Raw genomic sequence first — 16,582 nt, forward strand, 5'->3', positions numbered from 1 at the left:
ATGAGTAGCATGAGTGAGGGTGACATGGTTTCCAGAGAGGCCATTGTTGGTTGATTGTAATTCGCCTTTGACATTATTGTGAAACATGCTGACTCACACAGGCTGCTGACCCCGGTGCCAAGGCTGACATCTTTTTATCACAGACCACCACTTTTGAACATGACATTAAATAGAGCTGAACACATTCATGTTTATGAGGTTGATCTCAGGAGAAAGTGATGAGTCAATTTATTTCTAAAGAATCACCAAAGGATAATGTTTTTTGTTTAAATCAGTAGCTGTTAAAGATATAATTTAAAGTGTAAATGATAATTTACTTGAGATTTCTTGGTCTGTCACATTTTGATATTAAAAATTGCCAAACATTCTTAGATCTTAACAAAAAGAACCAAAAAATACTAGAACGCAGATGTACAGTCTTTTGCTGAAGTTTGTTTTGCACGTTGCCTGGTACAATGTTGAGCAGTACATGGAACAGGACATTCGTATTTCAGAGACCCATCTGGTGTTTCTTCTTTTGCGTCATCACTTCATCAAGGTGTAACGACAAGCTTTGCTTCAATCGTACAAGGATGCAGTAAGGTCTCACACAAGCATCCACACCAAGTCTAAAAATAAAGCGTTGTCCTCTAAAGGCTCCTGAAAGAGGATTTAGTTTGGATATAAAACCATCGGCAATCAAGAAAAACATCCAATCAAGCGCTGGGATCAGTCTGCGGATGAAGGAGGGGATTTACCGGCGCAGAGGGAGAGATGGGTGCAAAGGTTTGGTACAAAGCTTCAGGTTGGGATTGATTTGGGTTTACCCCCCGTAACGGCTCACCGGCTCCAAAACAACAGGAAAGTGCACTGTCATGATTAATCACTCATCACTGTGGCTGCCACTCATTAAGCTTTTCAGTGTTAGGGTAAATTCTTGCATGCGAGTGTGTATGTGAACTTGATCAGCTGGTCACCTTGGTCATATAGAAAATATGATCATAAAGTAATATTCTGCAGATATCTGTATACATGAGTCTTTGAGGTGAGAATTGAGGGGGCCTCAATGGCTTGGTGAAATTTGAATTGTCATCATTATGATTTGTGCTCATTGCAAAGGCCCAGGGATACCTACAATTAGATCCAGGCAATGGAGAAACATACACACGTTCATTTTTAATTATAAAATAAACGTTTATTGTATTGAAATGAATAGCAGTATGAAACTCAAATATCAACATTTCTCTATACTGTTTAGCATCCATGGGAGACCCCAGAACACACTAAAGAGTAAGGCAGGTAAGGTGTATGGAATTTACAACAAACAAGCATATAGTCCAGACTCAAACAGACATCGAAAGGAAAGAAAGGACGGTAGAAAGAACTGAAACACTAGAGGGCACTGCAGAGTACATACCTCCACTAAGGCCAAAGAGCCTCCATATTTAAATTCTCTAGATCAACATGTTTTATCTGTTTCATCAACATCCATGAATTATTCCCCAAGAAATCAAGGAAATGTTGAAAAACACCTTATCTCACAATGACTCAAATCCACACCTAAATTGAATAGGTTCTTCCCTTATGGCATCTCAGTTTCATGGTAATCCATTGTTTAGTGTTTGTACATCACCGCTTATAACTTCAATAACTTCCTTCTCAGAGGTAATAAAATAAAACTCAGTGAGTTTTTAGGTCCAAAGACAAATCAATAGTCTTCAAAAAGGTACTTAACAGTCTCTTCTACTAGGCAGGGGCAAAATCATGACGTATATTTTCAGGTCCTGTGAGGACTTTGATTAAAGTGAATGTAATTATTGCCCGGATGTAATCAGTAAAACCACCAAGTGGAAGCTGTGTTATTAGTCTGAAAGGTTTGGCCTTAGGGTTGACAGCATAATGTCTAAATCACCTCGCACAGCAGCCAGGTTCCAGGTGTATTAATCCTCTTCTTGTTTATCTTATTAATCTACTTCTTCTCTCTAAGGCAGTCAAAAGTGATATTTGACTGACTGGCAACACCATACTGACCCGCTGCCACTGTATCAAACACTCTCAGTATCTGCTCATGGAACAGAAAAGATATTAGTTGGACATGTCACCTTTGTTGGCAGGACAGGTCTAGCATGACTTGACAGGTAGCTATAGGAGACCTGAAGCCTCCGTTTTTTCTGATTAAAGATCAGTCTGTTTAGAAAATAAAAAGCTGCTGTGTAACAACATTTGTGTTCAGAATGCAGGTTCTCTTGTTTAAGTTTTGAAAAGCGATGTATACCTGCAAGTATCTTAAACGTCATTGAATTGAATTGAATTCTTGCAGTTATGTCTGTCTGCCCAACTTTGTGTTATTCTTCGTGACATGACAGCGCAGCTGAAGGAATAAGGTTTGAATATGTAACTGCGCCTCCCCAGGATCCCATATTGATGCTGCGGGGGGGGGCTCAGCCTGTCTGCCTGTCTGGCTGTGGTTCTGTCTCTGAGGTGATCACTTCTCCACCAATGAGGTTCCTTCTTGAGGAAGGCAGCTTGTATTTTATCAGGTGTCTGCTCTTTGTTGGGGTTTTTGTCACTGACTTGGATTTAGCTAGGAAGTCTGTAAGGCTGCCGGAGGCGGCTGTGCACTGTGCACCGTGTTTGTGTCACTGCACTTTGTGTTGTTCACAGTGTGGAAACCCTTGTCTCTTGATACTGCCTCAGGATAAGGAAGGGGCCCGTTTGGGAATAATAAATGAGCTCCTGGAGGAACACAAAATCACACAACTCTCTGCCACGCATGTTCATAATTTTTCTATTGACAACGGGTTCACAGCTCACAGTGGAAATTGAATGTATCGTTAAATGATTTTTGATTGTAATCAGAGTGAGATGTGTAATGGTTGAATAAGCTTTAGATCATTGACGTGACTGGGAGTGAAATTTCAAATATTTAAAAATGGTTCTTTGTTTTTCTTTCTGTTGTCCCCCCCCCCCCCCCCAGGTAATCCATAAGAGTGAGTCACACGAGGCTGACAGTCTGGCTGACGGTCGGGCTGATGGTATGTGTTCTCTATTTTTCTAATGATGGGAGACATTGTCATTTCCCCTCTCTGCCTCCTCTATTATTTTCTACGTCCTTTCCCTTCACCCTCTTGGGCCTTTCAGGTTTGCATCCCCCCTCCAGGCTATTGTTTACTTTCTTAGTCTGCATATATACCGGCTTAGTTTTGAATTCATTTATGCTTAATTTTGTGGTCTGAATATCATGCTGGCTAACCTGGATCCAGAGGCTTTCCCCGAAACACTGGGCTATTTGTATGTTGAATGATTCAGAGGAATATATGATACCATCCTCAATGCAGATTCATCCTGCCCTGTCTACAAACTGTACAACTTAAGTCTGTGTGTTCACACTTCCTTCCATTTGCAATTAGTGAATGTTTATCACTGGAACCAGGCAAAATTCTATCCTCTCATAATCCATCTCCTCTCTCTCCGCACTAGACCAGCATGGCTTCTTGTTCCTGAATCAGAGATGCATGCTCCCTCTTTGGATTCATCCCCCTGACCATCACTGAGCCGATCAAACCCTCTGTCAGTCAGTTCCATCTCCACTTCCACTGTTCTCCGCTCTACTCGACCGTATTCGAGTCTCTCCTCCACAGTCGTTGTCCTGTTGTGAGCCCCCGCATGTCTGACAGATAGAGAGGGAAGTATCAGTAGACGTTCTCACTGTATAATTCCTCTCTGGTGTTCATTGGAGGTCAACAGGGCCACATGCAGCAAGGGGATGATAATCAAAGGGAATCTGAGGGGGTGGGTCCGAGTTCAGGTCCTGGAGCTAGAAGAGACACCGTGGGATCTCAAAATCCAGGGTTGAAGAGGGCCTCATCTGAGTCAGAGCACCCGTCTTTCAGTAAAATGAGCCAGAACGCCAGGGAGAGCATGGGGGTTCTTGGCCAGGGACTGAAACAGCTGTTCCAGCAGCAGCGTAAACGCCTCTCCCTCTCTCGCTCCACCACCACCTCCTCGTCTTCCTCCTCATCTTCCTCTGTAGTGTCAGCAGGCGGTACCTCCCCCTCTGCCCCTGAGGATGCCTCGGGGTCCTGCTGCCCTGACTCTGACTGCCTCTCTGCTCCTGTGGTTCCTTCTGCAGCTGGCCAAGGCTCAGTGGCTGCAGGCACGATGAGGCGTGGGACAAGCCTCCAGAGCCGGCGCAGTAAGGGGTCCGGATCGGGGAGTGGGGACCGCGATCCTCTCCTGAGAGGCAGCCCCCAGGCCCCACGCCGCCGTAATACCACTGATCCACAGCAGCATATCAGCCGCCCGCGCTCCTCCTCCACCAATGACACTTCGCCCAGCAGCCCTGCCCCTGGGAACACTGGCAGTGATGTTGTGCTGTCATCAGGGTACCAGTCTACGGAGGAGACAGACAGGGTAAGTAACATCAGCCGTGAATCACGTTATCCCTTCACACACTGATGTCCTCAACTCCCCCTCTGCTGGTGTCAGGCCTTGTTTGTCAGTGAACAAGTGAAGACAGTCAGTCAAAAGCTGAGGTTCACTTTGCTGCTGATGCAACAATCCCTGCTGTTTCAGCTGTGAGCACAGAGAGAGCACTCTGCTGTCTGTCATCACCACAGTCTGAGTTTGCTAAGTACTGACTATTGATCAAGAGCAAGGATGTTTTGTTACGGCCAAAACACCATTAATCCAAGCTGAGGACAGGTGCAGATCCACATGGCAGCTGTCTGACAAACTGCACAATGATACAACACATTCAGTCTCCCACAGATACAATAGGGTTAAGTGATAGGTTCACAGGTTTGGATGTTTTGAAACAATAGTCAGGCGCTCATACCAACACTGATACAGATTTAGTTACTGCAATCATTCCCTCAGTCATTAAGAGATCCCTTTCCAACACACTTCCAATGGAAGTGATGAAGGATCAAATGAATTATGTTTTCATTAAGCACAATTCATTCTCTGGACTTAATGAGGCTGCATCCAAAAATCAGGTCAATAGCCACCAGAATTACAGTCTCTCTGTTACCGTCCCTTCACTGCAGTTCAGTGAAATATTTTATCCATCTGAATAACCTAGATGGCTTAATCATAAATACACTTAAAAATATATTTTTGCACCAAATAAGACTGTAGTTATTTGTCCAATTTAATTCATTTGGCAATACAGGCCGGCATATTGTAATGTCTGGAATGAATGAACATATCGTCAACTGACAGATTGTAAAGACCAACTCTCCTTTAAAAGTTTTCTTGATTTACTTGAACGTATGTAATACATAGTCTGTTTGAAATATTTTTTTATAGCCATATAGCTACTCTGTGGAACCAAGACGTCATTGTGTTTGATTTAGAGATCATTAAGAGCAGTGTGTGGGTGGACTGTCATTAGAGCAACATCTGCTTTGGAAACATAGCCTTTTTATAATCACAAGCTCCTGCAGGTTCAGTGTTCCTGCTGCAGTTTGATCTGTCTGCCACCAGAGGTCACCGTCAGATCGTTGAACCTGCTGCGACTGGGCTTGGTTCATGGTGAGGTTGTGTTTGCATTGTGAGCTCATGTTTGCGGTGGACCGGCCTGATCTTTGGGTTAATGAAATAAGCCATTGACTTTCTCCAATCAGTTTGTCTCATCTGTGGCCAGTGGGTCCAGACCAGAGGCTGCTGCTTTAACCCGTGATCTACATTTTAATATAGTCATTGCACATTTCTTCAACCGTAAATCTGAGTGTCCTTCAGTCCTGATCCCTGGTCCTGACAGAGCAGAGACACACATCTGAGCTCCATTAGTGCTGCTGCTGCTGCTGTGACGGACCAGCCACCTCTCTGTGGTCTCGACCCCGGCTCAGATTCAGAACCGGCCTCACTCATCTGTAGCTAAAGCCACGACCCTGACGCTGAACAGCAGCACAGCAGGTCATCCAAGGAGTCACCGTGGTTACGCCGAAACTTGCACGCCTAGCACTACGCCCGCCCTTTTGTTGCCATAGTAACGGTGAGATCGACCTTGGAGGTGTGTAGCATCCCAGTGTAGGTCGAGGGCTGTGGGGTCTGAATTTCTGTTTTTGGCAGGAGTGATGATCATCTCTTCTGTCATTTCCTCATCACCCTCTTTCTTTCTTCTTTCTTTCTTTTGTCTGTATTTCCTTGCCTCCTTCCTCCTTCCTTCTTATTGTTTCTTTGTTTCTTTCCTTTTTCTTTTCTCTTTTCTTTCTCACACAACCCTTGCTTTTTTTCCCTTCTTCTTTCTCTCTCTCTTTCCCTCTCTGTCCCCCACCCTCTGTCCCTGGAGAGAGTTTGTGTAGACAGTCAGCTGGTCCCTCCTCCTCTACCCTCCTCCCCCTCACACCGCCCTTCGGCTCACTGACAGGAAGCAGGAGGCAACCTTGGCTCGTCCTAGATGAGTTAGGGCTGATCACTGTCTGTGTGTGAATGTTATCAGGGGTGTGTTCAGAAAAGGATATAGTGGAGTGTGTATCTGTGTGAGTGTTAAACCTCATTTTTGTCTTCTCTGTAAGTGTGTGTTTGTGTGTGTGTGTTTGTGTGTGTGCGTGCACGCGTACATGCACTGAAAGCCATGTGGTGTGAGCATCTTGTGTGACTGCCTGTGTCTGTGGGAGAAAGCGACAGAGCTCAGGGGATCACTGTGAATATGAGTAGAGGGCAACACAGCTGAGCTGTCTTTATCTCTGCTCGCTCTCATCGCCTTTTTTTCCGTCGCTCATTGGTGTTTGTACAGTAGACGAAAACAGTGTGGACTAGAAATGTGTGTGCACATGGTTGTTTGGAGAGGAGGGTAGAGTGTGTGCCCTCAGTGTCAGTCTGTGTGTGTTTGGATTATGTGAGCGTTGGGCACTGTGGAGGGATCCGAGTGGAGACAAGTAGAACAGGGGGTCCAGCTGTGGGCCGGCACTCGGTCTGTCAGGATGGTGCAGCGCTTCAGTCTTCGTAGACAGTACTCCAAGGTAAGCTGAAAACATAGAAGCCTAATTGTGTTCCTTTGAAACCGTGTGTGTGTGTGTGTGTGTGTGTGTGTGTGTGTGTGTGTGTGTGTGTGTGTGTGTGTGTGTGTGTGTGTGTGTGTGTGTGTGTGTGTGTGTGTGTGTGTGTGTGTGTGTGTGTGTGTGTGTGTGTGTGTGTGTGTGTGTGTGTGTGTGTGTGTGTGCGTCTTCCCATCGCCATGCTGCAGCTCCTTTCATGACTTTCATTGCTGACTTTCTCCAAATGTCTGCTGCCTGCAAAGTCTTATTATCTTTATCAAAGCTAATGTGATGCTTTTGCATATCCTTTCCACCCATCTTTCTTTCTCTATCTCGAGCTATTTGCTATCACTGTAAGATTATGTGATTATTGCTGCATGATCAGAGCTTTTAGTTTGCAGCAGACGAAATGGTTAGAAAAAAAGACTATCTGACGTGCAGAAACTGTTATTTGCCACTTGACCACAATGAAAAAAGAACTCTTTGGAAGCCTTTTGCATATCCCCAGCTCTTTGCATAGTTACTCCCATTTCGTAAATAAGTGGTCTGTCTTTGCACTTTATCAGAACCCCTTTTAAACAGTAACTCATGCTGAAGCTGAGTGGCAGCCTGTGAGGTCAATCACTGAGGGATGTTATTATAGTAAATGATGTGTGATTATTACTGTTTTGGGAGCATTTATGACTCATTTGCTGTAACAGGCTACTTTAACCTGCTCTACAACCCTCTGTGAGTCTGATGTATCTGTCCCCTGGTGGTCATTTTATCAGCGAGCAGAGGGCGTTGTGTGAAAACTCAGCATTAGCTCAGTTCTGCAGCTTGTGCTCAGCCTGTGGGATTACTTACAATTAGATGCTGATTAATTGATTGACTGATTAAATCCTCCCTATTCATCTTAAGCTGTGTGTAATGGTGCTGATGATGTTCATATGCCTGGAAGCATCAACTTGTGCTGGAACAGATGGGCCGACAGAAGCACCAACGTTCAGACCGCAAGGCTTCCACCCAGACGGATGTAGCCCCCTCTTGTCAGATTAATTGAGAGATAGACCAGTAGTTTAAAAACAGGCAGAGGGAGTGAAGGGCTGGAAGGCGTGAAATGTTTAGTGTCGAGATGGAAGACTTGTGTTAGACAGGAGACAGTAGTGTCTCGTGGGACATAAGCTAAGAGTTAAGCTGAAACTGAAGCCAAGCCTTGAGGCCATCCCTCTGCTGGATTTTTGTGGGTGAGAAAGACTGAGGCTGTGTTTGTCTTTGGAGAACATACCCTCCTCCAGGGCCTGTCTGAAAATGTTCGCTAACCTTGTTCCCATCAAGAGAGGGATGTTGGGAAATATTGGCGAAGAGGGGGTTGGGTAGATGACCCCGTTTTTTCCCCTCAGGCCACATCCCTGCATGCCCACCTGTCCTCATGCTCATCCTTTGTCTGCTATTGTCTGCCATCAGACCTTGTATTGCATACCGAGATTAAATACCTTGTTTTCCTGAAGAATCCAAATCAAAACATGCCACAAATTTATACAAGCAAGAGCAGCAATATCAAGCTCAGCTGGAATCATGCAGCTGCAGACTGAATGAAAGTATTCTCACAAATTTGTCCTGACGATAAATGGCTTTGTTTTTTTACTTTTCAGACAATTTCATATTGTAACGTGCATGTTTCCTTGCCAAGTTGTCAGCTCTTCATATATATTATAACCCCTTAAAATGAAATTTATTACATGTGACATATTGTACATTAAAAAAGAAGACAAATCGGGAAAAAACTGTTTAGTTTGTACATTTATGTATAGGAATTTTTACCTTGAGTGATTTCTCTAAATCAAAATCCTTTTTGTATAGTTCTTTTTTTGAGGATCAGGCTCGTCCTTATTGTTGATTAATCAGATGATCTCAATTAATTGACTTATTTCATTATTTGTTTTATTTATTAATTCAACTATTTCCCAAATTCAGATGAATACAGTACATATATCTTATATCTTATCTTATCTATTAATTATTTGATCTGAAATGCCAGAAGAGATTGACAAATCAGGAAGTCAATCACAAGTTGACTTCTTCAGATTGCTTGTTTTGATCAGTCAAGAATAGAAAACACAAAGATATTCTTACAAGACACATACAGGTTGAGAAACTGCGCACAGACATTAATCACACAATTAATTTGTTTGTTTAAAAGTTGTCCAATTGTTTTAGTTCTAGTTTGCTCCATTTCTTAAATTTACAGTTTCATTATGTTTTTTAATCCCTGTTTTATTGAGGATTTTGTTGTCTCAGATGTTTGCCATGTCTTAATAATAAATGTCTGCCTCTTCTAGGATTTCAATCAAAGTCCCAACAAATAGCAACGAGGTGATCAAGTTTTAACAGTAGTTTTCTGTATTTTTACACAAGCTTCACTCGTGATGGATCTCGTCCTCTTGTGTAATTCCAGCTGTGCAGTCGTCCTGTTAGAGAGCAGCAAATGTCAGTGGGAGGTGTGGAACATCCCCTGGTCCCCCGAGGCTTGTTCTGTCCCTGCGAGTTTAACCTCCTTATCACTGCGTCTCCCACCTCCCCAGGCCTTCGTGCCCCTTTCCAGCAGGACACCTCAGCTCGTCCTGCAACTTCATTTAGTGACACAGAGTTATTTGAAAAGCTGGGTCACATTCACTAATTCACAACCAGGGCTACGGATGCAAATCACCGCAATCAGGTCTTACCAAACCTCTGCCACAGCAGATGCCCTCTAGTCATAGTATAAACAGTCCCAGAAGCACGCAGTCAAACCTGTGTATAATCAAACAACTGAGTTTCGATTGACTTTCAGCAGCGCGAAAGCGAAGCGGCCACGTGGATGATGCAGCATGTGCTCTTAGCCCTTACTTATGTCATCCCATTGCTGTGTTTACCAACCGCCAGCCCATAGCAAATTGTTTTTTCAGGCACAGAGGGTGTGATGACAGTGCACCATCATGACGCTCGATGGTTCACAGTTGTTGACTGTAACTACGAGACCTTTCTGCAGTGTTACAGTCAGATGAGGAAAGGGCGGCGGATCTGTGGCTTGTGGTTTTTGCTGACTTTCGGAGAAGGCCTGAGAAATAGTTCTTCTCGGATGAGTTATTCACCCTTCGCTGCTTTGTTATCTTTTCTAATTCTCTTGTCCTTCTTATCTACCATTTCGTCATCCTCCCCTTCACTTATCCTTTATCCCTCATCTCAGACAAACCTCAGTATTTTTTTTCCCTGAGTGTGTAAACAGTGTAAGCATTTCCTTGCAGACTTTTCACATTCAGATCATTAACAGGTGGCGGTGTGTTTGTGTGGAAGTGTATTTGTATTCTATAGTGCGGGTGAACATGTGTGGGTTTATATGAGGCAGAGAGACCGTCATTGATCAGCTGAGCAAACGCTGGTATCGAGTGTGGATTAAACACAATGGATCTCCTGTTCTCTGCTTTCTCTTTACTTACATTACTTGTCATGAATGGGTTTGCGTGCGTGTGCGTGTGTGTCTTTACTTTACTGCATGGGTTTGCTGGCACTCAGTGGGCCTCTCCAAATGCCATTTTTCCAAAAGATAATTGACTGCATTTGTTCTACACTTCTTTGCCTCTTTATATTTGCGTTCATATTATTGTACAGATTTGTGTGTTTGTGAGTGAATAATAATAATAATAATAATAATAATAATAATCAAACAGGAGGTTTTTTTAATTGAACAAGCACCAAAATCCATCGCCTGGTTTCCCTTGCTTTGTTTCCCTCTTACCTCCTCTACACCCTTTACCTCCTGTTTGTTTTACTTCCCGTCTCAACGCCCGGCCTCTCTATAGCTCCCTCTGTGTCTTCACCCCTCTCATCTGTGTCCAGCTCCCAGACACGGGAGTGGGTTGCCCATCTCCATGGCAACAGGGTGATGTTCAAAGAGGGCTGACGCGCCTTTACCCGGCTTAACGCTCAGAGGTTCACCGTCTGATCTCACAGCCACCTCACCGGTCTGCCTGGTGGAGGAAAACCTCCGACAGCATAGAAAACTCTTAAAAATACACAGCCGCAATATACCAAATTTGCCAACTGCTGTTTCTTTTGTCATATATTTCTGCTGCCAGAGCCAAGACATGTTGGAATGGCACATCATCACTTAGATCTCAGGTCTGCTGCCGTTTCCTGTTCCCGTTCCGATGCATCCTCAAATTGAGTCATCTGAATGGTTTACAAAGTGAGTTTGTGATTTATGTTGAAAAGTCACCAAAGTTTGTTTGTCAGTTAACAAACCTCACTGGGACTCCTGCTTTCCACTTCAAAGGGAGTCATCAGAACTAAGTAAATAGTTTCACTGTGAAACCATTGTTAAAATCCGGAGAGAGGCCTTGAATCAAATGCTAATCTTCTGTGTGCAGGCGTGCATGTGTAAGCATGTGCATGTGTGCATGTGTGCTTGCTCTCTCCACCCAACTGTTTGTGTTCCCTTTGAAGAGTGGCCCCAGCCTGTTTAATTAGGCTGCTGAATATTCATGTCCTATACATATAGGCCAACGCCCTTATCCTGTGCTGGCTGCAATTAGCATTCACAATACTGTGAACATGCTTGTATCTCCCACACACAAATGCATATTGTGGTCTCCATGGGTGCAGGTACATTAAGCGATTTTGTGTGTGAAATCATCACAGCGGATGTGATGGTGTGAAATATTTGACTCAGAATGGCTCAGAAAGAATGTGTGTGTGTGTTACAGAGCAGGAGGGAAGAAGTCATGGGGAAGTAAACGGGAAGATAAAGCTGTGAAGTTGAAGTTATTCTTTCCTCTTAACCAGTTTCATAGGGTTTCTAAAGTGGGTCTGATTGAGGAAGGAGTCTGCTGCGGCTCCCTGCCGGTTTCTCTGCTGCTATTAATAGACAGATGTCTTCTGAACCAGTGGTTTTCAAGGACATTTAAATGTAATACATCTTGAGCAAATCACAGCTTTATTTCATTCTGATAGATTTTCTGCCTTTGCGATCATTTTTCACATCTTGACATGACATTCACGAGGTCATGTGTAATAAATAACATCAGCTGATTGATTATTGCAGGAAACAGCCTAATAATCTTCTCACATTTTTTCTGGTTACCCAGTGCATGAGATCATGTGCAATTGACATGTCAGCAGTGAGTCACTATGGGTCATCTTTTGTGCATTTATTTCTGGCCTGCAGCTGGTCCTTCCTCTTCGGGTTAGTGTGTGTGTGTGTGTGTGTGTGTGTGTGTGTGTGTGTGTGTGTGTGTGTGTGTGTGTGTGTGTGTGTGTGTGTGTGTGTGTGTGTGTGTGTGTGTGTGTGTGTGTGTGTGTGTGTGTGTGTGTGTGTGTGTGTGTGTGTGTGTGTGTGTGTGTGTGTGTGTGTGTGTGTGTGTGTGTGTGTGTGTGTGTGTGTGTGTGTGTGTGTGTGTGTGTGTGTGTGCGCGCACAGAGAAGGGGAAAGAGGACATTAGTGTGGGCATGCACGTGTATCTAAAGTGTTTTCTCAGCTGCCACAGGATTGCCACATATTTGGTCAGTGACTGAGGACGTTCTGTTCAACCTTGACCCACATTCTTCTTCCTCAGACACCATCCTCCAGCTATATTAAATTATGGAGTCTTCAGTGCTCACTTTGACTGAGGCAACTCTCCATGTTTGTGTTATCAAAATATACCACCACACACCTTTCTGATAAGACGCGGCTAGTTTTACTCTCTTTTCTCTGCAGATTGTTTTCAGAGGGAAATTGCTTATTCTAAGGGAGGGAGAGCAGAGGGGAAAAGGCAGACCCACTCAGACAGGACATGCTCTGCAGCCCCTGCCACTCCCTGTTCAGTCTGTATCATTTGTGTCTCTGATGAATTATGGATGAAACTAAAGATCACTGAGCTCAGCTCTGCTCCACTGACCCACTTAGAACACACACATTTCAGATCTGATCACATCCACTAGGGGGAAATATCATATTTTCTCTACGCTATTAAACAGACCCGTTGCTCTCATCGTCATGTATTTCAGGCTCTTTCATTCAGCATTGTCATCGCATCTGAGAGACAAATTTTTCCACCAGAAAATTACCTCTAGACCACAGACATGTTATCTTACATCTGTTTTTGCTCTGGTAGATAACACAGTCTGTTGAATATCCTCTATCTGCAAACTGACATCAATATACCTGACCTGACATCTCCCATCTTTCCTAATCTCATCTCACAATCTCCTGTCTTGATATATTATACAAGCAGAAGAGTTACACATTTAGCTGCCCTCGCCCTGACCATTTCTGCTTTTCATCTCCTTGACATGTCTGCCCTTCCTCCCTGTTCTCAGTATCAGCCACAAGGCACCTTCATGCCTTGATGTTTCTGCCACATCAGGTATGAATTATGTTACATAAAAGAACGGTTACATGTTTGTGAGCAGGAGGAGAGATAGCGTAAGACCGCAATATCAAAACAAGGGGTTATTGACAGGAAGCCAGTCAGGAAATCGTTGCGGTTAAAGACAGACAAGTAGCAGAGTCAACTGACCTCACAGCAGATAACTGGCAACTAGGAGCATTGTTTGTGGTCTAGCACCCTCTGGTGGATTGTGCCTTGGTGGTTGTAATACCCCTTCTGTCAATTCCTGTATTTTAGTTGACCGTAGTTGACTGCATTATATTGTCTCCTCTTTTCCTCTTTTAGTCATATGATTATCCAATTCCATCCCTGGGACATACATTCACAGTATAACATGCATGAAAGTTAATATTATGAAAAGATGATCTTTGTACCTTCAGTGTTCAGTACAGTGGATGACATCAGGCATCAGACATGGAGCAGAACAAGGAACAGATTCAACTCTTCCACTTGTTGTCAGCTCTGATCACGACTTGGGTTACACACCCTTTTTCACTGCTGAAAAATCATGTTTATATATTTTTAGTAACAGCTCTATGCTGGTTACAGATGTAAGAAGTCACATAGAAGTAATATAGCCCCGATACAGGCTCAAATGCATGACTGCTGAGGCACCTAGATGGAACTGGGCCACTATTTGTTAAACTAATAGTGCTTTTCTAATTGCGACATCCCAGGTCGTCTGCTGAGAACTCTAAGACAGGACCTGTGTGTTTCCTGAGTTACTAATGGAAATTTCAGTATAATTATGTGCATAGTTTTGGAACTTAGAGTCATTAGATAATCAAGAAGGGGTCAACGTGAGAATGCCCTCTAATAATGTCACTACATAATAGCTGTGCCGCACTGATGAGAACTTCCTATTAGCCAAATGCCAGTCCTCATTATCAGTCCTCCCGTTATGAAATCGAATGCATCCTAATTGCCTAATTCACACGTTGTGTTACTTAAACTTCCCAAACAGGGCTCACTGTCTGACCCCAGACTGTCCAAGTAAGTCTGCTGCAATGTTGGAAGTGAGGTTCAACGTGGGGCCACGATCAATGCTTGGAATGGGGTTTGGGTGCAGAGGCCAGAAACAACTGAGAAGGTGCCAGACCAAATAATCTTTCAGGCACTAGAGGCCGGGGCTGTTTGTTCTAGATTCTTCATCTTCCTGCGTATGAATAGGCTGGCTGAGTGTTTGGGCCTGCATACCTCCCCATGGTACTCTTGGTATTGTACATGCAGCCAGGCCAGCTCTGCATTTTTGGGCCAGTTCCATTTCTGATTCCATTTTGCATAAACAGCTCTGACTAATTCAAACCACCACCAATGGAGAAACACTGTGTCTTCTCTGGTCACATACCCGCTCGGTTTCCCTTCATGTACACCTGATATACTTTGTCCTGCACATATCACACAGTCAAGAGTAACACTAGAGGTTATAACCAGACATATGTTGTACTTTAGGCTGAATTCCACTATTGTAGGCAATGATGCAGATCCGATATAAATTTGTATGCCTCAAACATAAACGCCTGAAAATGGCCCTAAGGCGGTTACAGCTGTTGCCGGTTACGTTTTCAGGTTGTTAATCTGTGCCATTCGGGGAATCTTATTCATAAGATTAGTCATGCACTCAACAATCATATTGGCCTCTGTGTACAAAGTACCCGCTGGTTTATGTTACTGCTAATGTCGCCATTGATTACATCTTAGAGCAGGAAGGACTGGACAGCTCGGGTGGGATCGTGGGCTTCTTCTTTATCTGGACTGTATTGTTCAGAAAGGCCCGAGCCCCGAGTCATGGTTGTCCCTTCTCTCTGGCTTGAATTACCCCGGTCCGTGTAAACAAAGCTCCTGCTCTTCTGCCTTTATGTAACCCCTCACACCCCCAAACCCTGCCACAGCGCAAGCCATCACAATGTACGATCACACGGAGGGGACCCTGGTGTTGGCACAGTAAAACAATGGTTTGGTTAATTCTTCTCTTAGATGTATAACTTTCATTAACAGTGATTGCTTTCAACCCTAGTTACTTTTATATTATTGTTTTACACTCACTCTTTATAGAATTTGTCCTTCCTCCGACCCCGGTCCAGTTACATCAGAGCCAGTCTCTTTCTCCTGTGGATTCTTCAAGAACCTTTTTGGCAACGTGGCACTGCCTGGCCTCACCAGGCTCTCACAGCTGGATGACGAAACCTCTCCACAAAGGTTGTTTTCTTAGCCTTTGTGTATGAGCTCATCAGTCAGAGCATTGTCCATTGGAGATATACAGTATGTCTTTTGTCAAACTGACAAATCTTATTAATCTTATGCTCTTTGTAAAACAAGAAGTACTGATTTGTGTGGTGTTTGTTTGTTAGGTGGAAAGAGAAAAAACAACTAGACGGAATACCATTTAACTTCATGTAAGGGTGTAGTGTGGGTCCAAAGAAGAACTGGTTCAATATCGGTGCCGATCTGGAACAGGATGCAGATCTTTCTCTCTTTAACAGTGTGAAGATTTGCAGTGAATAATTCATGGACCTTGATGATTAAAACAGACCTGTTTAGGGAACTGTGCACTTCTAGTTGACAAATTTCACCACGTTAGATTGAAACGATTTGCTGTCATAGAAATAAGCAAGTTGCTATGACTTGATAGCTATTAGCAACAAAAAAGAAAAATGTAAACATTACAATGGTCAATTTATCCAAAAATGACAAATGATTCACACAGCAATTTTGCCAAGCATTCTCAAAATCATACATCTTGTTATCAACTATAACTGCAATTATTGATTTTCAACACTAATGTCAGCATTTGTCATTTTTTCATGCAGCCCAGCCTCAGGAGAAATACTCAGCCATAGAAATAATTGAAATCAATTAATTTCCTGTAAGAAGGAAGGGAGTTGCTTTTTTTGGCTTGTGTTATTCTGCCTTTTGTGTAACTATTTGTTTATATTTTGTGTATAATTCCAAAATGTTCAAAATTAAATACTGACCATAAACTTAAAAACTATCTCTTCCTAACATTAGAATGGTAGATTGTATTACCAGTGTTTCAGAGAGATTTCTTTATGAATATTAGTATGCATATACAGTACGTTGGCAGTTCCTATCTCTAGATAGCATGATGCCGTCATTTAAGTAGATAAGCAGTGCTGCTTTGGATTGGCCACATACATGACCAGCTCATCAGGTCAGGTCCCATGCGTTAAATGCATGTGTGAGTGGGAGAGAGAAAGAGATATTGTAATG

At 43.4% G+C, this 16,582-nt stretch overlaps 1 protein-coding gene across 4 annotated transcripts in view; it reads left to right on the plus strand.

Annotated features, from left to right (window-relative positions):
• The window catches only part of tmcc1a (transmembrane and coiled-coil domain family 1a), a 41,761-nt gene that overhangs the window by 7,668 nt on the left and 17,511 nt on the right, over positions 1 to 16,582 (plus strand). The window contains exons 3-4 of one of the 4 annotated variants that reach the window (XM_062392135.1): positions 2,957 to 3,014; positions 3,460 to 4,392. In XM_062392135.1, coding sequence (XP_062248119.1) covers positions 3,733 to 4,392 — 660 coding nt within the window. In that variant the 5' untranslated portion in view covers positions 2,957 to 3,014; positions 3,460 to 3,732. Of the gene's footprint in view, positions 1 to 2,956; positions 3,015 to 3,047; positions 4,393 to 6,232; positions 6,948 to 16,582 lie in introns of those variants that run through there. The other 3 variants (XM_062392137.1, XM_062392136.1, XM_062392139.1) reach the window with 3 other exon arrangements.

This window comes from Platichthys flesus, chromosome 7 (assembly GCF_949316205.1).
Source record: "Platichthys flesus chromosome 7, fPlaFle2.1, whole genome shotgun sequence".
Lineage (NCBI taxonomy): Eukaryota > Metazoa > Chordata > Actinopteri > Pleuronectiformes > Pleuronectidae > Platichthys > Platichthys flesus.